The sequence below is a fragment of the Chenopodium album genome, chromosome 8 (genome assembly GCF_948465745.1).
Source record: "Chenopodium album chromosome 8, dcCheAlbu1.1, whole genome shotgun sequence".
Lineage (NCBI taxonomy): Eukaryota > Viridiplantae > Streptophyta > Magnoliopsida > Caryophyllales > Amaranthaceae > Chenopodium > Chenopodium album.
Genome location: NC_137841.1, coordinates 38,762,270 through 38,784,976, shown reverse-complemented (window position 1 = coordinate 38,784,976; position 22,707 = coordinate 38,762,270). Strand labels below are relative to the sequence as shown.

Here is a 22,707-nt window from a genome sequence, read left to right as displayed (position 1 = left end):
CCCATCAATGAGCATATTGAAAAATGCTCATGAGCAAAATGAAAATTGCTCATAGGATGAGCATTTTTTAAGATGAATAGTAATCATGTGGGGTCCACAATACAAGTAAAAAAAAGAATTAAAAATAATATAGTAGAGAGAAATATAAAAGGGTATTAGTAAAAGTAAGAGAGAAGATGTACTAGAGAGAGAATGAGGAAGAATTTTTTTTTTGATCATTGGTGGGATAAAAATATAATCACCAAAATGCTCATGGGTTGAAAGAGAGAGAAAGTAGGTAGAGAGAGAATGAGGAAACCAATTTTTGCTCATTGGTGGGAATGCTCTGAGAGCCTTTTTTGGCTTTAACTTACCATCTTCACCTTATTAGCTCTAATTTTTACTAGTTTATATCTATTCTCATTTGACAATATGCTCATTGATGGGGAACATCTTCTACCATTTTTGCTCACCATTTTTGCTCATGAGCAAAAAAAATGCTCAATGATGGGGATGCTCTGACAAAAAATGAACATTTGACTAACTCTGCTAAACTGTTATTTATACATTTCTATTCCTACACTATCTTTACATCATTTTCTGATTTACATATCAATTTAGCTCAATAAAAAGGTACCTTGAAAAAAAGGTAACCATTCCCACCAAAGAAACTAAAATCAAGAAGCTGCAGCGATAGTCGGAAATTACACTCTGTCTCTGTGCGAAACTTAGATCTTTCCCCTAGAATCCAAGTTAGCATGTCAGCCTTGAATCCCTTCGGAACTTCAGCGATAAGGAGCAAATACAGATACCTTGAGGCTCCATATCATGGTGTTCAGTTTTTGTTGTAACCCTTAAGACCAGAAACAAACCATGGTCAGGGAAGATAATCATCTAGCAACAAAATTGCTGCCACCCACTTCAACTGGGATCCAAATTCAATGGAAAATTTATGCCAAGCAAGCATACATCTTAACCCAATCAACCCTCAGCATCTCTCTTCCTCCTACTAGATCTCCTCCCTAGCTTGGGTTTCTCTGATGAATCCAGATTAGAGGGTGATTGCTGATCCACATCAGCACTGGGCTTCAAACTGTCAGCCACTGTTAGATCAGATACAGTTCTCTCATAAATAATGGCATTGTCCAAGGAATATATACGCAGCGCAAGTGACGACAAAGTAGAAGTTTTAGCAGCTGCAGATAGCGACGACCAATACCATCGTTCATTTTTCAAGTATTCTGTCTTAATCATGTCTTCAAGTACAATTGACGCCTGGACCATCTGAAAAAGTTATCCAAAACACATTAATATCTCGGGTTAAAAAAATAAAATATATAGGGTTAGGATCCAATGATGAGATTCTTAGAATGGAATGAGAAGGATTAATGTGCAAAAAAAAAAAATCACTAAATGAGCATAGGAATCCTATATACTTTCATCACGGGAATCAACAATGACAGATGCCTGGTTTCAAATAAAAAAAAAATTCATATAAACCCGAGTGCACTGTGCACCCAAATAACCCAAAGTTAGTTTTTGCTCTTCATTTGATGATTAAATGAAAAAAACTCATCAAAGTGAGAACAAAATACTCATGGGTGCACCGTGCACCCGGATGTACTTAACCTCTACTCATAAACTCGTCCCTGTGACAAAAATATTGAATTTTTTTTATCTCTGCTACTATCTCAAAATTATGACAATAAAAGGTGACAATATGTAGGACGGAGGCATTATGACATTCCCAGTTCTACTGAAGTCATAGCAATTCTATTCTGTCCAGGACACTTCCAAAATGACATTTAAACCCGGATCATACCTCAAATATAGTTTCTGCTGCCTTAACAAAGGAATGCCAGGCTCTTCTTCTATCTGGATGAACCTTTGATGGTCTAATTGCTTCTTCAGGCAGCACAGCTTCCATGTCAAGTAAGCAAATTTTAAGTTGTCTCAGAATTTGAGCATCTCTACCAACTACAGGCTTCAATGAAGACTCTGGTACAGTACAGTATGTATCTGTCGTGGTAGAGGATGCAAAATTACTTGCTGGAAATTTCATTGATCTTTCACGAGAGATTCTTGGTTGAAACAAGCCACTTTCCAAAATCTCATCATGTTTGTTTGGTATAAACATTTGACTGCCAGGATCAACCACATTACCAGTGCAGCTTTTACCTGTAAACTGGTCATTTTGGCCAACTGCCTGTTCAGGGACCATGCTTTGATCAACACCTGCAGATTTATCCTGTTTCGATACCACAAAACTCAATGTTGGATTGCTCAAATAAGGAGACATAGCTGACACAAAAGACGGTGTTCCTTCAGAACCAATTAATCCTATACCACGCACTAATTCTTTGATGGAGTCATTTGTGACAAATTTGGAACTAACTTCTTCCAATTTGTGAGGACAATTCAAACCCTCATTTCGAAATTTACAGTATCTTGACAGATCAGAATCTACAGGTTTAGATGTTTGAACTCTATCAGTTGCCATCACAAAATGCTGTTGATCATCAGGTTTTCTCATGATTTTTCCCCCAACATGTTCATCACTATCTTTTCTCTTCCCAAGAACTGTTGAACTAGACCTGCAGTTGCCATTGTTATGATTGTCAAGTTCCTCCGAGGTGTAAAAGGTTCTATGGCAAGAGAGACAATGGTGTCTGGAAAGCCATATGGGTTCAAGACATCTACATCTATACAATTTTTCATCACTGGTCTCTCTTGACCGCCTGAGTCGTATCTTTACATCTTCCATCTTATCTGCCTGACAAAAAGGTCCATAGCTACGCTCAAGAAGAGTGTCTGCTCTCGTGATTAGAAGACCAGGCATATCATTCTCTTCTGTAGGTATTGACACGGACAAAGAGATCTTATCTTGTTTTCTAGCTTGATGCAAGTCATGACATCTCAACTTTTGCCAATTTAGTATAGAGTCCTTCAGTTCTCTTTCTTTTGGGTTGTTAAGTTGAAATGACTTGACTAAATTTTTGACCTCCTCCTCAGATTGATAATAGACCCATTGTGAGCAGGTTGGACGAGAACAATCATGCCCATAAACAAATGGACAAGCTGCACTAGAACCCTCAAAACTCAAATGGCCATCAGATACAGAGGGAGATATATTTTCAAAAACAAAACCCTCACACCTCTTTGCCTGACCCACATGTTGTGCTTTAGGTTGCAAGGCCAAAGTACCATCAACAATAATCCAAGGACGTGCACCATGCTGGGCTGAAGCCCAATACAATCGACCAGAAGAGTCACTACCCAGAAACTCCATGCGCACAGAAGACTTCAAAAGTTGTGATTCTGCATCTGCAATTGACTGCTGAAGGACAGACAGCTCCTTCTGCACAGAATTCAGCTCCAAATTGGAAGCTTGTAACTCATTTGAAGTAGAGCAAGAGACATTTTCAGTCGTCTCAGAATTCACACGATCCGAAGCAATAGAAACTCCTGGTATATCTTCAGATCTGCACACAACAGAGACTCCTGGCATGCTGTGTTCATGTGCTCTACTATGGCAAGAAGATTCAATATCCATTCCACTAGTTTCAGGCAGAGCAGCATTAGAAACAGAGCAATCCTGTAATGGTTCGCTTTTATGACGTTTGGATGATCGCTCGCGAAGGTCATGATTTTCAAGAGAGGCACTATCTTCAGTCACAATCTCCACAAGATCTTTCACTTGACACATAGAATCTACTGGCTTCTTAACTTGACTGTCACTAGAACTAATTTTCTCTAAGTAATTAACATTTTCATGTTTCCTATGACTGTTGGAATGCAATGCACCCGTATCCTTATTTGCCTGAGGAGCATTATCAGAGAAAGAAGAAATGCATTCACTTTTTTCAGTTACAAAATTCTGAAGCTCTGTGGAGTTGCTAAGGTTTGCTATTGGGGCAATATTTCCCTCAGTAGTAGCATCTCCCGTCACAATTGGGACACTAGACAAAAGTTTTGCAGCTGTGGTAGCCAATACATCTTCCCGTAACTTGAGATTCTTCAGCTCAGAATATAGCATCCGCAGCTTCTGCTGCAGATCGGCAGACGCTTCAAAACATTGCTCTAGGTGTTGACGGACTAGAATTGAATTAAGCACCTCATCACACATAAACTTAAGTAGGAAAATTCTCTGCACCAAAAATGCCAATGTTAGTCAGAATAAAATTCAGAATTACTCAGTTTCAGCCACCAAAAAGTAATTATGTGATCTAAAGCATACAGCTACATGCAATTAACAATAGCTAATTAACCAGATCAGTATATTAAGCATTCAAAATAGAAAATTTACTAAGCTAATGATTTGAAATTCCATCCAACTAAAATGATACCAGGTTGCCAGCTACATATAGCAAATAAAAACGCATATAATTAATCCCTATTCATGCATCAAGGAGATTTTACTTAAATTTATCTCTTCTTAGAATATCAACTTTGCAAAAGAATTCTTCAAACATGATACCAAGGTTTCCCGACATAGAGCATCCCAACCCCACACCCCATTGAAAGCAACCTCTTTCTGTACCTTTAGGCATTTAGCAATAACATTGTAATTATATTAGTTAAAACTCCAGATTGCAGGTCCCACAAAATTATTAAACGTAGCAACTGCTCACTTTTGATAAATACATGCAGAAGTATCTCGCTAACATAAGCTGTTCACTTGATACTCTAGATTGTCTGACATCTTGTTAACCAATCCAAGTACATTCTTTCTTCCAACCAGAAGCACAAAAGAAAGAAAAATAGAAGAGTTACCAAAACAAACAACAGCCAAATTTTCACCTTACGTTATTATCATAACAAATTGAAGATAATTAAAATATGTCCTTACTCAATTCCTTGTATGATAAATGGAAAGAGGGAGGGAGCTACTATTTCCTGCTGTACATTGCAATTCATCTTTGTGATTATCAGTTGGAGGAGACTTGTAATATGATAAATAAGACAACCAAGAAAATTCTACAGGCCTCCATACACATTCATTCATCCATCCCCATTTTTCTTTTTATTTATTTCCTGTAAATCAGTAGGCTACCCATAGATTACTTCTACTCCCTTCTAATTGTTATGCTTACCATTTACATCCATTCCATTTTGTTTGTTACTTAGCTTTAAACAAAAAAATTTCCACCTTACCCCGCATGCACCACTACAAATAATTTAAAGTCCATACACGGCAGAGATAATCAAGGTGAGTACAGTTTGCATTGTCGTAAGTCTAAAAATCAACAATAGTAGGATGACATTAGTATAATATAGTATTAAATTAAAATCATGTGGCTTGTACACAATGTCGTCCTTTTTATTTTTAAAATGAAAAGTGTACTTTGCTAAGCATATAGGGAAATAAGAAGTATAACATCAGACCAGATTGATAAATTAGACAAGAAAGAGAGCAAGTTCTTTAGAAGGGATTACCCATTTGGCTAACCAGACAAGAACTTTCCATCTCCATTGCTTGAATTTACTTAAAATTAGAAAGAATAAAAATGTGTTAACAACTAACCTCGTCTATGCTGAAGTCCCAATAATCCTTCTGTTCCATTACAGTAGCTAATTGGGTAAGCTCCTCCAAGAAATTACGTATCCCATCTCCGTAATTCTTTCTCCGATGTCGTTGGCCAATTAACTGAACACCTTTAGAGGTTCTCCCTAACATACTTAACCCAGAAACACAAGAGGGGCAATACCAGTTACCTTCGGGAATTCTAGCAAGAGGAGGATTCAGGCAGTAAGTATGATACTCAGCATCACAAGTATCACATAGAAGAACACTATCATCATCTTTATCAATGCCACAGACTTTGCAGACACCCTCATCCCATGGGGCTTTAGGAATATCTCTCGTGGAGGCATATACATCTTCAATCTCCTTCTTTGCTTCAGTACTTATCTGCTCCATTTCTGAATACTCTTTAAGTTTGCTAACAAGAGCAACAACCTGCAAAAACCCCAAAATCAGCAATGACAAGACCACTTTCAACAACTCACTGACCAGCAGAGTGGCTAATGAAGAGAAGAAAAAAATAAAATAAGACTGACAAGATAGAGTGCCTAATGAAGAGAAAAAAATAAAATAAGACTGACAAGATAGAGGAAAGAAACCAAAGATCTTAAATTCCCATTACAAATTAAATTAAGCTATTTTTATTCATTCTACTATACCCTTGTGGTTACCCCAAGAAGTGATGTCGCAAGTCCCTTACCCATCCTTCCCAAAAAATTTGTATCCTGCATACAAAATAATCATGAGACAATGTTCTAGTAACTACCTGGAATCTACCACACTCCAACTACTACTATAACAACCAGATCCACCACTCTAAAAGCACCACCCTGTCACCCTCCTACTAACTTGTACTCACCTTCCATCTTATTGAACATCCAATCTACTACCGCCACAACTATAATCACTTTACCTACCACTGCCCTGTATACCACCCAAAACCACCAAACCTAAACAGACATTCCCATCAATACACCTCCCACAATATTCACTTTACCTACCACTGACTGCCCTAACTACCACCCAAAACCACCAATGCTAAACAGACATTACCATAAATAAGCGTCAATACACCACCACTAATTACAACTGCCAAAGCACACCATCCCAATTCTTCCAACCTCAAATTTGACCATGTATAAGAAAAGCTCCACAACAAAGGCACAATAGAACTCATGGCCGATGAGAGAGAGATTGATACACAGAATAAAAATCTACCTGCTATGTTTGTTGAATATACACTTCCTCAACTTCAGAATAAATGCACCATTTTAACTTTTGCCAACAATACAGCTTCGAACATTGATCACCTTTTATATAAAAACAAAAAAAAATCCGTTTTTTTTTTTTTTGTGTTACACTTTGACCTAGTTTTAGGTAGTTTAAGTGACTTTAATACAATAGCATATACGTGGGGTACTTGGTGTATTAAAAAATTGTACTACCTCCGTTAACATTTACTTGCAACTTTGGGGTATTATTTGAGAGACGTAAAATATTCCAAAGTTGCAAGTAAATGTTAATGGAGGTAGTAATAAAAACAATGGAATTAATATCATATTGAAAAATAAGGAATGTAAAGGGAGATAAGTAACAAAATTAGTAAGAGTGGGTAGGAGTGGGGAACATAAAGGAGAATTATAATATTAAAAGTACTTTCTCCATTTTTTTTAGTTGCATCACTTTCGTAAAATGGAAGTTTCAAATTAGTTGCATCACTTTCCTTTTATACTAATAAATTTTCTCTATTACATGGGCCCTATTTATTTTTTCTCTCTACCTCTACTCCAAAACTTGCCTAAGAGTTTGTGAAAACTAAATTATTGCAACTAAAAAAATGGAGGAAGTAGTAATTTACCAAAACAAATGATGTGTAACACCTAAAAAAAGAGTTTAATTAAGGTCGTGTTCACTTCACCTTTTCATCTTAACAATGCAATGTTGAACTGATGCTTTTTTTACTTTTACTGAACTGAAATAATTTACTCAAGTAAAATTAATTTTACATAATTGAAATTATTTTTACTAATTCTCTAATATATCTTCTTTAAAGTTACTGATTTTTGCCAAACTGAAATTATTCTTAGTATTTTTACTGAATATTATTTTATTTAGGGTGAAGTGAGCAAGGCCAAATATACTTCCTCTGCTTCTTTTTATTTTACACGTTTCTTTACTAACATTTGTCAATGCACAAATTCAACCATTAATATCTTTAATTGTTAATAGGTAAATATTATAAAAAGTTGATATTTTGAAAATATATAACATGAAGAATCTAACAAGATCTCACATTACTATACCTTTCATTACGTATAAATCACAAAACCCTGTCAAAGAGAAGTGAGTGAATAGTGCTAAAGTCAAAACGTGTCAGCTAAAAAAAAAACCAGAGGTAATAAACACATTAAGATTAAACAAACAATAATTATAATAATGACATATTTTATAGATTAGTAATAAGCATAGTCAAAGTTAGTATATGAATACAGTAAAAACTAAAAAGCCAAAATGGTGCATGTCAGGTGAAACAAAGGAAGTAATGTCAATTACGGTATGACCCAAACTTCTGATGGTCAATAAGGGAACTACAAATTTAGACAAGGAACCATGGTTCATTAATTTTAAACATCTAATGTGCCTATAAAGGCAACACTCAGAAAGGAGTAAAGCTGAAGTTGAGTGATGAATGGAGGAGTTATTCAACAAGTGGTGAGGGAAGTGTCAGGCATAAGTTGGGAAATGTGATGTTCTTCTATCCCCTATGACCTATGCTAATAATTTTCTTTGCCACATATAGATGAAACCATTTAGTCAATTTCCCTTTCTATTGGTTAATTGTATTATATGGGCCCTAAAATATAATAAAAATAAACAGAGATTAAGGCTGCCGGGAAAAGTACAAGATTTTGCAAACCTCTTCCTCATAAAGCGTCTCAAAACTCTCGGACAATGATTCTGCCAATTGAACCAGCTCTGGCTGCTCTATGTGGGCGATTCGTATGTTTTTATACAGCTGCCAAAATGATTGAACATGGTCAGCAAACATTAGATCTATAATTTTGCTCAGCTATCTTCAAATGTTAAAAGGCACACTAGGTAGAACCAAAGATACTATCCATCAGAAACCAAATATGAAAATTAAAATTAAATAAATTTACAAAAATAACAAATGCAAAATTCACTGATTATCAAAATAGCCTTTACAGAACAAGAGGAAAATAGCCAAATGGAGTAAAAGACCAAAGAGAGAGTGGTGTCACCGTGATAAAAATATGCAGAAACATTTCCACAAAACTCCCAAGATAAAATGATATCAAAGGAAACCAAGAATACTACATTGTCCCATGACACTTCATGAGAAAAAAATCAAGCAGGGAAAGCCCCCATAAACAAGTGGTCGTCACATAAATTTCAGAGTACTTAGAATGTCCCGGATTATTGAGCTTTGAACAATTTAACAGCAATCTACTCAGGAAACATATTTCAGATCCACACTTCCTAGATCATTGCATCTGAAAAAATCAAGCCTGAAAGCCATAATGTAAAGAATTTAAACCATCTCAAACTCACTTTCCAGTAACAGAATGTTATCCATTTTACGTTTCTGCTTCGAACAAACTATTTCAAAACATGCCAATTTAGTATTATGGGAAAGAAAATTCATTAAACTTAACCTCATCTTTCACGAAAAATGTTATAATAATTTCACAAATTATTAAGATTAAAGAAAAACGTTGATAAAATTTGCATGTAGGGAGGGCGAGGATTCGAGGAAAGGCCGGTAAAGCAAGATGACAATAAATTTAGTGAGCAAACAGTCAGCAACATAATATTGATACACTTCTCTGCCTAAAAGTTGCTACTCACCTACTCCAACAATCACACATTTCCTGAGACCAAAGTTACTTTTCACCAAGTTTGATACCAGGCAGTGTTTGGTCATAGGAAAAGGACTCAAAAGGCAGTCAGACATGAAGTCTAGAAGCAAAGGCTGATACATATTTCCACAAGTGAAAGTCCATTCGTAGACAGAAACTTGACGCTGAATTCCATCTTCATACTAAAACTTGACGCTTAATCTCAGAAATGGGTAGCTTACTATAAGTATAGTATCATGAGGCTTATGAATTCTAAGGTCAATCAATTAGCCTAACAAACATTGTCTTTGGCAGACAACTAATTTTCTTAGTCAAAAAATACGTTAGAAAATTTGACATCATATAAGCTCATCAGCAAGAGAGAAGCAACAAGTATTACAATATTCAGTGTGTATTTAAACAATATGAAGAAGATTACCTCCTGAACATCTTCAAGAAAGGATTCAGGTGATCCACTATAGGCTCCAAATGCCAACCTCAAGTCAATTGTCCGAAAATCTAGTGGGCGAGGCACCATCCCAGGGGAACCAAGCATTCCTTCATCATCATTTTCAGAAGAATGGGTCAAATTTCTCCCTACCAAATTGCAAAATACTTTATCCTCATCAGCAGAAGCAGCACGACGCAAAAGTATTCGACATTTCCGCATAATAGTGTCAGATATGGACACAATTGTCCTCTTTTTTCTTTCCATGCGAGCTTTTTGTTGTGAGCATTCATTGAGAACATCTGCCAGCACTGAGAGGACAGCTTTCTGCATCAATAAGTAAGTACAATATTATACAAGATAGTGTAAATGAATAAATGCACACTTGGCACAAGGAACATTCAAGATGCATGTTATAAAGCAACAAAAACAGCAGAAAAATTTGACAACAGAGCAAACTGGGGATTCTGAACCAATCTGTAGTTGAAGTCAACATTCACTATTCTAAAACCTAAAAGGATTGCAAAAACTAAGAAACTCAGACATCAGAAATAACACCACTACACACATTTTGTACCAAAAAACAAAAAAAAACCCTACTCTTGTAAAACTCTTCAACTTTCTCCTCATCTTACATGCACCAAATGAACAAAAGCCACTAAGCCTTTTTGGGACTTTCCGCACACATTGGCAAGTTGGGGTCCAATATTTTCAATATGTCAAAATACATCAACTCTATGTTTCATATCTTTCATGATCATTTCAAAACGCCATACCTTTTGAGCTCTACCCTGGTGTTTTGGGACATTTCATAAACATTTTTGGCATGTTAGTGTCCAAAGTGTTGTGGAAATACCAAGGATCAACACTTACATAGATATGAAATTTAAACATATACAGACAGAAGAGGAAATTCCAAGGGGCCAGCTATTAATGAGTCAAAAGCTTTTCGTAAGGCTTCCACACCATGCTGCAACAACACCACCCTCCCCCCAATCCCTTTCTCATCCTCCCAAACCCAAAAAATAATCATTAGAAACAAAAGAACACATGCAAGACTCCAATGAGAAGCCAAAAGCGCTTGCATATAAACAAAAAGAAAACATTACAATCCTTGCCAATCCATTAATCAGGAGAAAAAATTTTAAAAGGAAGAGCAACTAAAAATTTTCAAAAAAAGCAAAACCGCAAGGAAATCTGCGGCTTGCGGTTTTAAAGCCATGATGATAATAAGTTCAGAAAAACCACCTTAGTTGGTCCAGAAGCGTTTCCCTTGTAAACTTCCTTGCTAACAGAGTGCTGCAGGGTCTTTTTTGCCCAAGCGGGTGGATCCTTATTCAAAGCCTCATAAACACACTTCCTGATTCTTGTACCTACATTAGTTGGCAATTTCCTTACAGGTTCTAGGGCCTGAGCCCAATCTGGAATGATTCCATCACCATTACCCATCCCTTCAGAAGTACCAACTGGTTCCGGATCATCATCCTCTATGGTCAGACTATCATTTTCACTGCTTAGACATCCATAAATCCGCCTTCTGGCTTCTGCAAGTAGCTGAGAACCAATTATGTTAATGCAATTCTTATTTCTATACCATGCAAATTACAATACACACACACACAGGAGGAACTTTGAAAACAAAATCAGCTTGAAATTTAGAAGTACATGAGAAAAGGATCAAAGAGTAATCACAAATGAATGACAAAACATATTTCCGGGATAAATCATCTATACAAGCATATTTACTACAAACACATACACGACAGATAAAGATTATTACATCAGAAAGCAAGGCGATTACCATGTTCATCTTAAAGATTCAAAAGAAACCTTATATCTTGCTTGATAAAAAAAAGCTATAAGGAATTAAGGATGCTAATCAAGCTTATGTGGCATTTGGTAATAAGAGTCCTAAGATAAGGTAAAATCTTCTATAACTAACCTTTAAATAGTTTAGTACACATTGGAGATACTCTTCTGCAACCACTACTTTGTCAATCGTTAGAACTACTTGCATCTCAGGAACCCATTACTATTGCATAGAGCCGACCTATGACTTATAAATTATTGTTGGGTGTGCTCTTTGTTCTCGCATTATGAAATTTATTGTAGAGCTCATCTTCCCCAAATAGCTCTTGGGTTGCTTTTAGGTGTAGCTTGCTACATATTGCTTGAAATATTCCTTCTTCTTTTGGACTATATATCATGCCTTATAGCAGGTATCTCTTTTTCCTGTCCTAAACACAGATGATTGGTTTCTAGTTTGCTGTTGCATTCTTGTTTAAATTTGCAGAGCATCATATCAAAAGTCAATTATTTGCTCTGGAATAGAATACTGCTTTCTTTAGTGACATATCCTTAAGTTTCAGAATTAAGTCTTTTCTACTTGCTTTCCTTTTTTAAACCAAAATATTAGCTTTCTAGTAATATGTACTGCATTCGTTACATATTAGTTGCAACTTTTGCCATTTAGGGGTGCTACACATTAGTTGCAACTTTCTATTTCTTTCTTTTTTTGGTAAATTTTTTCATATAAAATTACTATTTACCCTTACTTAAAAAATCATAATCACAATTACATAACATAATTTGATCACATTAAACCATTTATCCAACATCATTAAATTAATGATTCCACACAATCTTTAATCTGGGTTCTTCTTCCTCCATGAGTTTCTCTCTCCTTCCTCCATGAATTTCTTTCTCCTTCCTTGATCTAACCCAGACTATCCTAACATCGCTCTTAGATCTAACCCACAAAATCCCGCTTTCAGATCTAACCCACAAAATCCCCATGAAAATCCTCACAAAACCCATGAAAACCTCACAAAACCTAACGAATTCCTTACAAAACCCACGAATTCCTCACAATTCCTCACAAAACCCACAAATTTGCACAAAGAGGGTGGTTGTTCGAGGTGGTTTGAGTTGAGAAAGGGTAATAAGGTGGTTCGAGCTAAGAGGGAGTGGTTTCGGGGTTGTTCGAGCCAAGAAGAGGTGATTTCGGGATTGTTCGAGCCAAGAAGGGGTGATTTCGGGGTTGTTCGAGCCAAGAGGGAGTGATTTCGGGGTAGTTCGAGCCAAGAGGGAGTGATTTGGGGGTTGTTCGGGTTGAAATGGGGTGGTTTCAATTGTGAAGTGGGTGGTTTTGAGGTGGATATTGTTGGCCAACAGTGGTGGGATAACTATTGTTGGCTAACAGTGGTGGGTAGGGTGTTGTTGATGGTGGTGGGTAATTTATTAATTACATTCACTTTCTCCTACCTTGGTTAATTATCTATTCTTTATTTCATTAATCCCCCATTATGAAATTTTGTCTTAGAGCCCGTGTCAAGCTGAAAGTTGCAACTAATATATAACGGAGGTAGTAATAGTCTTCCTGATGCTTGTAAAATTTAGGTAGTAACAAATTTACACGCTATCAAAAGACTTGCAAAAGGAAAGAGTGAGGAAAAAAAAATATATCAATTGATCGAAATCGTCTATATGGATGTTTCCAAATCATATAACTAATATATAAAGCTAAACTTTTAGCCATGTTACGAGACAGCGGCACTTGGCGTTTCAACTTTTTGCCAAATGTCGGTCATGTATGCAACAATTAGATATTAGTATGACAAGTAAGATTTACTTGGATATATTTTTAATGAATAAAAAAAATGTACTTTTTAATAGGATAAAAACTAGGATAGGATTTTGTAGAATAAACAAAAAAAAAAGTTAGTTTAGAGTTGTACTTTCAATAAATATGGATAGATTCATTGGATTAAATTTTTGGTTTCGAGTTTTATTTTTGATAAAAAAAACCTATGTTTCATAGATAAAAATAAATTATAAGTTTAGCCAGATCACGAGACAGCGACACTAGACGTTTTTAACTTTTCACCAAATATCGCGTTACGTATACAACAATAGAGTTGGGTCACGGGTCGTTTTAGGTCAAGTCACTTTAGGTCACGGGTCGTTTTGGTGTCAAGTCACTTTAGGTCACGAGTCAAGAAATGTTCACACTAGCCCAAAGTTTTAAATTCAGCCAGCAGGCTTAGAACCTTTTTTTTGTTTTTTTCTTTGCATTTTATGAAATTTCTAATATTTCAAGCATGTTTTTTTTTTCTACAATTGCAAGTATAATAATTTAAATCAAACATTTTCACCAATACTATTATTAGGCATTATATGCCTACAGCATAGTTTAAATCTCCACAAAATCACATCAATTTCAACTTGATTTTGTATCAATAATATATTTTAAAAATTGGTACATAAAAAAAAAAGTTTATCTTAAAATTCAATAACTCGGGCATCGCACGGGGCACCAAACTAGTATTTGCATAAAACGTTACATCCCGTGCTTCACTCAAAAATGACTCCACTAATTGGGCCTTAAACATTATATTGAAAGGTTCCCCGTATCTCCCCACTAATGGCTCTAATCCTCTAAAATTCTACTTTTTCAATATATCTCTCCCTATTCTTATTTCTAGTTGATACACTTTCCTTATAAGGCCGTCCATATTGAATAGACACACTTCTATCCATTTCATAATATGATATGGCCCCATTAAAACACAATTAAATCTCTCACATGTTAGGGTCCTAATTTTATGTGTACTTCTAAAAGCAAATAAAAAATCGCAACCTCTCCCCCAAAAAAACACAAAGTAATTGTTCCCACAACCCACTAGTTATTATAAGAAATTGCCCCAACACCAACTTTCACATACAATACAAAATCGATTAATATGCTGTGAACCCTTTATCAGTCAAAGTGTCAAACCATGTTACCTAAATAGAGAAAAAGGGAATAATAGCATACAGCTACTAAAATCCTAAAAGGACTTTGAATTCAATTTCTCATCATGACACACTCATCAATGCATCAATGTATACTCCCACGACAACGCTACTGTTTTCAATCAAAACCGTAATTCAAACCATGGGAAAAACCGGCAGAATTCTAACTGTTGTCTACATTGTCCAGCTTAGCATCGACCATAGCTTTAGTATCCATCCACTTATCCAACAAACAACATACATTTTGGTATCTCATTCTCAATAGACCAGGTTAATTCATTTACAATGCTGCATAGAGGAAAGAACTTGATGCAAATACCTAATTGCCCAACGTGGTCCAAATCAAACAAGGGAATCTCTGGTTACCCTTATCCAATCACACAAATCTAGCCCACCATTAATGAAAGAGATACAATAAATGGACCTTGATCTGCATGCTGGATTTATTGGTGTGTTTTAAGGGAAAATCTGAATCAAATTTCTGGAGTAAGTTAGCCACATTATTGCTCCCTACCCTTCATCAGGTAAACCCCCTGGTATACGCAAATTTGGCAGCAGCTCCAGGCAAATGTCTCCCTGATAAGTTAGGTTCAAATTATGGTTGATTGGATTGTCCAGGTCTGTAGATCTTTTGTGTGAATTGAGACTGGCGAATATCACAAGAAGTGCCAAAGTGGTGACCCATCACCTAGACTAACATAATGATTACCAAGCTCATTCTTCAATACTAAATCCTGAAGTTGGATTCATTTCGACAGATACAAACACTGACACTAGCAGATTCTAGGAAGAGTAATATCAGAGAACAACGAAACTTTATTTGGATAACTAACAACCTAATACAGGGGATATATGCATAATCTTACCAGTGCATCGGCCTCAATTCCGGCTACCCCAACTAGAGAGCCACAGAGGACCCCTCCATCACCTTGTAAGCAACGGAAGACTTTTCCACATTCACGGATAACATTTTCCGCCGAATCAAGATTCCCATCCATTGACAGCACAGCTAAAATATATCTCCGAGCCAATTCTGGCCAAGTCAATTCATTGATAGGCAGTAGATTAAGCTTTGGCCTAATTGCAAGAATTGAGCTGTCAACATCTCTTCTTCTACCTCGCCTTGACTTTGACTCTGTGTCTATGCTTGGATCCACCATTGCTGCAACCTTTATCTGCAGCTCACTCACAAGCACATCAAGCAAAGAGATGTGGGCCCTCTTCAATGAAACACCAGCGCACTTACTGTTAGTACACGATACTTGACTGGCATGAACCTCTTCCCTCACAGCAGCGGACTGCATTTCTATAAATTTATTCTCTTCGGGAGGACATGCAATTTCACTACTTGATGAGGAAGTATGCTCACTCAGGATACTGGATCCATCTACAGCATGATCACCTAGAGAATCCCTTTCGCGAAATCCATGATGCGACAAACTCTCAAACCAAGAGCTAATGAGTTCTGTCTCAAGTTCATCAAAATTCACAGGCTCCAAACCCATAATCTCGTGAAAACGGCGAAGTAACTCCCACACCTATGAGAAGCAAAATTGAGGATGAAGCATAGATTCATAATAGCCAAAACCACAACCCAAAAAAATAAAATTAAAAGCAAACTACCTAGATAAAAGGGAACATACCTGAAGAACATCTCCAACTCGCTGAGGTGGAAGCTTAGCACCCAGATGCTTCCCAGGGGGACGAATATGATCAGTGCCAGCAAGTTCCTCAGTTGTCCTATAATTTTTGTACAGGCCATTAAATACCTTGTCTTGTTTACACTGCTCTATGCTCTTCCCGTTGACAAGTAACAGCCCATTACAAACCAATGGTGTGGTCAAACTATCATTTCTTCTCTTCAAAATTTCATAATTTGAGCATTGATGGACATCAGGAGATTGCTCAATAAGTTCCTGGACAAATTCTACATCCAATCCAAACCGATCCACACTCAACCAGTTCTTTAGAGCTTCAAGTGTTAAATCAAGTTCATCATCACTTGTTACTAACAATGGGACCTTCAGTGAGCCCAGCAAGCTACAAAATTTATCCAAAGAAGAGAATGCATCTTTGTTCTTGTAAGTCATGACATCACAGACAGATGACATGCCCTCTTCAACATGCTTGCAGAAGAACTTCAGAGAGCCCTTCTGCTTGTATGATTGACGGCAAGCATCAATTAGTTTCTGGGATATATTGCTCCAAACCACAGATGAAGAGCGGCCATCAACTGAAAATTCACCAATCTTCTCACCTGTAGATAGATTATGAGCCAAGAGATCTTCTGACTTCTCCAAAGTAGAATAGACTTCAAGTGTTGAACTGATTGCCTTCTGACCATTAACCTCGTTTGGACTACTTATAAGCCATGACAAAGAATCATCTTCTGGTGGGAAGCAAGGATCTGAGAGAAGCCTCTCAATACTGCATTCTTCTTCTAAGGGAGTTGTTTTCCCTCCAACTTCTTTACCTGGATCATTCAAACAGATACCACTTTTCCTCTGCAAAACAGTTGACCCATAAGGAATGGGGAGTGCAGAACATGCAAACCTTCTAACCTTAAAAACAGGTCCTGTATCACCACCATCCAACACATGGCAAAGAAAAAGAGAGCCAGTAAATTTATCATGCCAACATGACCTATAACCTACAGGCCAAATCTGACCAGCATCATGGTATGATGTTCTTGTATCAATTTTCCCCAAGGAAAGAACAAACAAATCTTCATACTGGAGAGGGAGCCCTTCCTAAAAATACAATCAAACATAATAAAATATGAGTGACCTTAAAACAACCGAGATGCAAACAATCATCTCACAAAAAAGCACTATAAAACAGGATAAAGTATCAAAATGATGCCATAAGGACCAGCAACTTACATTTTCTTCGATGCCAGTGATGCCATTATCTTCTTGTGCAGCATCCATAGCTTCTATAATTTTTTCAGGCTTACTCATGAAGTTGTCTTTCTGCGAATTCCAAAAGAAACTATTACTATAATTACTCTTCAAATTGTCCTTGTTCTCCACAAAACCATTGCCTATTGGAATCTTCATTAACTTCCTTCTTTTGGGTGTATGCAACCCATTCCTTCGTAATGTAGAGCCATAATCACTTCTTGTTTCAAGCTCCAAAGGAGTTCCATGAGATGATAAGCCAAGATAATTAGCAACATCAGACATGGTTTCAAACATCTTCCCATCTGGTGCACAGTAAACAGCATATGATTCACAACCATTCGTAGATTGTTTAAACTCCACACGCCAACCATCCTCTAGAACACCATGCCTTTCAGAAACAAAATCTCTAAGAGACTGCAAAACTTCACTTGAATTCCAAGATGGTAACCTAAATGTTGTGCCACTAGTCCTAACTCGTTCTAACTGAGTACCATATTTTATGTCTTCGTAGCTTCTAGCTGTAGACCGATTGTTAAGTGAAATGTCTTGAAAATCCAATCTCACAGTATGTGCAACTATAGTAGATGTCTTCTGAAAGCCAAATCCACTACCCGAATAGATAAATTGGGGATATGGCAGCAGGCCACCAGGTGCATAACTGCTGATAGTGCTATTGCCAAAACAGAGATTTCTACAAGGAAAAAAAAAAAAAAAAAAAAAAAAAAAAAAAAAAAAAAAAAAAAAAATGTATCAGTACTTAAGTGAAGAGACAGACATTTCCAAAAATAATTCGCTCATTAGACATTTGGATGGCATTAAAATTGAAAATGCACACTAATATATATATCCAGGTGCAGCAGTTAACTTCCAAAACATGATCTATGAGCCAGGCACCTAGGCGTTCATTAATAATGAATTTTTTAGCTAAACTGAGATACAGCAGGAAGAAAGGATCAAAATTTAAAATGCTACACAGAGTATACTTGTCATATGTAACAACTAATGTGATATTAACTCAACTTTTGTTCAAATGACTAACGTCTCCCCCATGGTTCAAAAATGCGGTTTCGGTCGCGATCGCGAAAACGGTCGCAATATTTCGTTAACAGGACTGATGCGTTAATCGCGGACCACATCGCGGTTGTCGCGCATGAATTTTATATTTTAGTTTCATGTGGTTATAATGATTTTTCTCATAAAAAAAAATTTGATTTTTCTCATAATTTTTGAAAATTTTATATGCTTAATTCTCTTTGTACGTAGTAATATTACTATGGAGTACTTTTAGTAACTTCTAAAACACTTTTCATTACTCCTGTAACCTTTTAAATTAATTTTTAAATTAAATTCATATTCTATATTTGTATGTGCTAGAAATTAAAAGTGGGAAAAAGTATGGAAGGGAAGAGTTTGCTAAAGTGCTGGTGGGGTCAGGTTTAAATTCTAAAATGAAAAAAAAAAAGTAAGACTTCCAGCTGTCACACTCTCTGGCTCTCATTATTAGAAAACAAAGACTTTCACTCATATCCTGGAACTGAAAGGGTCGAGCCGGTCGACTTTTATGGAGGAGTCGATATCCCTCGCCGGAGAAAAGAGGTAAGAGCTTAAAATTTGGGAGTCTTTTCTTCGGATCTTGGTTGATAACGGTAGATGCGTCCGAAATTATGTTCAAAACGACCGATACGGCCGAAATTTCAGGTTTTTTAAAAACAGCGTGCCGTACGGTTAAAACTCGGTTCGGTAATCTTCAAATCCGTTACAAAACGGGCGATACGCGACGTTTCAGGCGCATTTTCGAACCATGGTCTCCCCCCGCCCCGCTCCACCACCACCACCACCCCACCCCACCAAAAAATGGGGGAGGGGGGAGATAGAGGCCTTGTTTGGGATAGAAATATTTGGAGAGCTTTTAGCATATTCGGGCCTATTAGAAGTTTTAAACATTCTAAAAAGGTAATTCGTGAGTTCGGTAAACAGCTTGTAAAAGAGTTTTTTGGGCTGCAAAAACTCTATTTGAAAAAGCTCACAATATGAACTATTTGAAATAGCATTTTGAAAATTTAGCTTTTTGAAAATTACACATGTTGAAATTATTAGTAATTAACTGTTTCTATTTACCTAACACTTCTACAGACAATCAACTAATCAAACTTGCTAATACAACAAACTAGTCAAACTACTTACAACTACCTATATCAATCTGTTAGTAGCTAATTACAAAGGCAGAATCTAAGTTGAATGCCTATAGAATTGGTGCATAATGTTAATTTAAACAAATTCAATGTTTCTCCAACTCTTAATTTCACCTCAATTATCCATGTTGGATACTAGATACTTGAATTTCAGACATGAGTTTGATTGGTGGACAATTCCTGAATTCCATTTAAAACAAAATCCAACAAATGTTCCATAAGGTGTGTTTGACACTTAAGAAATTTATCAGGGTACGAGAAATTTATAAAAAGACAACTATCTTGCAAGATATAACTAAATAAGAGGTCATCTCAATCCCCAAAAACTCACCAAAATCAATCTTCTGAGTTTAGATCAGAGTTACATTTAAAAAAAGGTAAAGACAAACACTTTCCAAACCTGACATATATGAATATTAGCTAGTTGTCACACAATATCAATCAACATTCTCAAAACATCTGGAAGCCCCAAAAGTTTGCACATTAAGGCTGTTCATGGCCCTTTCAATTACAGAAACAACAGAAATTTCGTTCAATTAAAACCTAAGCACACATTTTGGCATTTCATTCTTTTAGCAATGTCGTTCAACGTATCGTACACCCCTTATCCTCAGCTCACTCTGATGTCTTTAATTTACAAACTTGCAACCCTAATGTACACCTCATCATGACAAGTTAGCTTGCTTGACCCACCTATCACGCCTCCATACACGTAAACAACATAACAATTAAAACCTAATCGCACATTTTGGCATTTCATTCTTTTAGCAATGTCGCTTGACATATGGTACGCCACCTATCCTCAGCTCACTTTAATGTCTTTAATTTACCAACTTGCAACCCTAATGTACATCTCATCCTGACAACTTAGCTTGCTCGACCACCGATCACGCCTAAACATCATAACAATGGCATTGATCGCAAATGCAGCAACTCACGTTCAAAAATGCAAAAAACTAAAACATGCATTTCTATCAGGCAAAAAATGTGACATTACAAACCTCAACATTCTTGCTCACATTATAACATGCAAATAAACATAAAGACAATAATATCGCCTCAAAACTACAATGACCCAACAACAAATTACCTAGAACCAGCAGCAGCGGCGGCGGCAGCAGCGGCAGCATCGACAGCAGCCAAAGCCTCGCCATCACAATCACTCGGCGGTGAAGCATTCATATCAAGCAACCTAAACCCTCTCTCCTCCTTCCTCCCAAGCCGCCACCTCTTACTCCCAACCCCATCCGCAGCACAGAACCTACAAACCCACTCATCCCACACAACCGCCGAACCCAGCAAAACCCCGGTACAATTAAAATGAAACCCACGCTCACACCCATCACAAACCAACCTCTCCGAAACCAACTCCGGAGAAGGTCCGCCGCAACCGGCGCACGGCGTGACATCCTCCGGGATCTCCGCCGGAGGACCCTCCGGAAACGGCGGGTTGTCGTGGATAGAGCGAACAATCGAAGTAGGAGAGAGAGCAAAACTCGAAGGAGAAGGTAGGGTTTCTGAAGGAGATGGAACTTCGTTGAGATCGATTGCGAGTACTGAACGATGTTGTTGCGAAGATGTTGTTGTTGAGGTTGACGAAGGTTTCGCCGCCATTATCGACGACGAGTTTGACTCGGTGAGTTTCATCGGGACGAGTTTGATTGGTACACTTCTCTTTGTCGTCGCATTTTTATATTTTTCTTTTTTTTTATTTTTTTGGGGGGTTAAAGAGGAGAAAATAGGTAGACCAAAAAGTGAGTAAGATTGAGAGTGAGAAAAAGAAATAGAGGGCTTTAGAGAGAGAAAGGAAAGAAGGAAGGTTTGAGTTGAAAGCGGAGAGAGAAATATAAGATATTAAAAATAGTTTGTTTGCTGTTAAGTGTTAACACTTTGGCACGTGGTGATGTAATGTTAGGAGAAGGAAGAAGAAGAAGGGAAAGTAGAAAAAGTTTTGAAGAGTTGAAAATTGGAATTAAGGTTTTTGGTTCCCTTCCTTCAGTTCCTTGGTTTGATTTTTTATTGGATTGGTTTTTGCCTTGCCTTTTATTGAGGATTGAAAATTCTAAGGTGATTAAGGCCTGTTTTTTTAAGCTTCTGAGCAGAGCAGAGCAGAGCAGATTAAATTTTATAGTAGATTTCAGGATAGCAGAGCAGAGCAAATTTCAACATTATTATTAATACTATTATTAATGTTGTTATTATTATTAATGGTATTATTATTAATACTATTATTAATGAAATTATTATTAATGTTGTTTTTACTATTATTATTATTATTATTATCTCAAAAACAAAAGTCATACAACCTATAATAAATTAGTGGAAAGCCGAGATACAATCTGGGCCCCCACTCCTCTAGCTATAGCAAAGCCTACCCTAGTGAATATGTGAGCAACAGCACGAGCCCCAATGTCTTGCGTCATTGAGAACCTTTGAATCCGCTTCACCAACGCAACAGCCTCCTTCTCTAAATCCCCAAGCGAAGAAAAGGAGAAGGGAATGAAACCATATCCAATCGCCAGATAACGAGCTTCATACTTAACCCGCTTCCGATGAGCCGCATCAGCCACAACCCGTCCCGGAACAAAGTCAGATAGCCCTGTCTGTGTCAAAGGAGAAGACCCTGTGAAGTCGACACATACATCTCGACCACGATCTCATGAATAAAGTAACACATCAGCAGGTCTGAGGGCCCCGTCATTCCCTCCAGACAATCCTATGTCAACTTCCTTTCTTGCTGAAATCCCAGATCTGTAGCAAATATCAACAAATGTATCCCGAACAACATTGTGCCGATGTTTAATACCAACAATGCCCGCACACGACACCGCATGGTCACCGAATATTATTATTATTATTATTATTATTATTATTATTATTATTATTATTATTATTATTACTATTATTATTTTTATTATTATTATTATTATTACTATTATTAATGTTGTTTTTATTACTGCTATTATTATTATTATTATTATTATTATTATTATTATTATTATTATTA

At 36.8% G+C, this 22,707-nt stretch overlaps 1 protein-coding gene across 1 annotated transcript; it reads right to left on the bottom strand.

Annotated features, from left to right (window-relative positions):
* Positions 1 to 498: 498 nt before the first annotated feature.
* Positions 499 to 21,588, bottom strand: LOC145641826 (methyl-CpG-binding domain-containing protein 9-like). Its single transcript, XM_081692805.1, has 10 exons — positions 20,791 to 21,588; positions 17,488 to 18,199; positions 16,249 to 17,355; positions 15,472 to 16,143; positions 11,060 to 11,365; positions 9,803 to 10,138; positions 8,421 to 8,519; positions 5,504 to 5,938; positions 1,802 to 4,126; positions 499 to 1,263 (listed from the first exon to the last, which is right to left on the bottom strand). Exons 1-10 carry the CDS (start codon positions 21,345 to 21,347, stop codon positions 961 to 963), a joined length of 6,852 nt encoding a protein of 2,283 aa, XP_081548931.1. The 5' UTR covers positions 21,348 to 21,588; the 3' UTR covers positions 499 to 960.
* Positions 21,589 to 22,707: the final 1,119 nt, after the last annotated feature.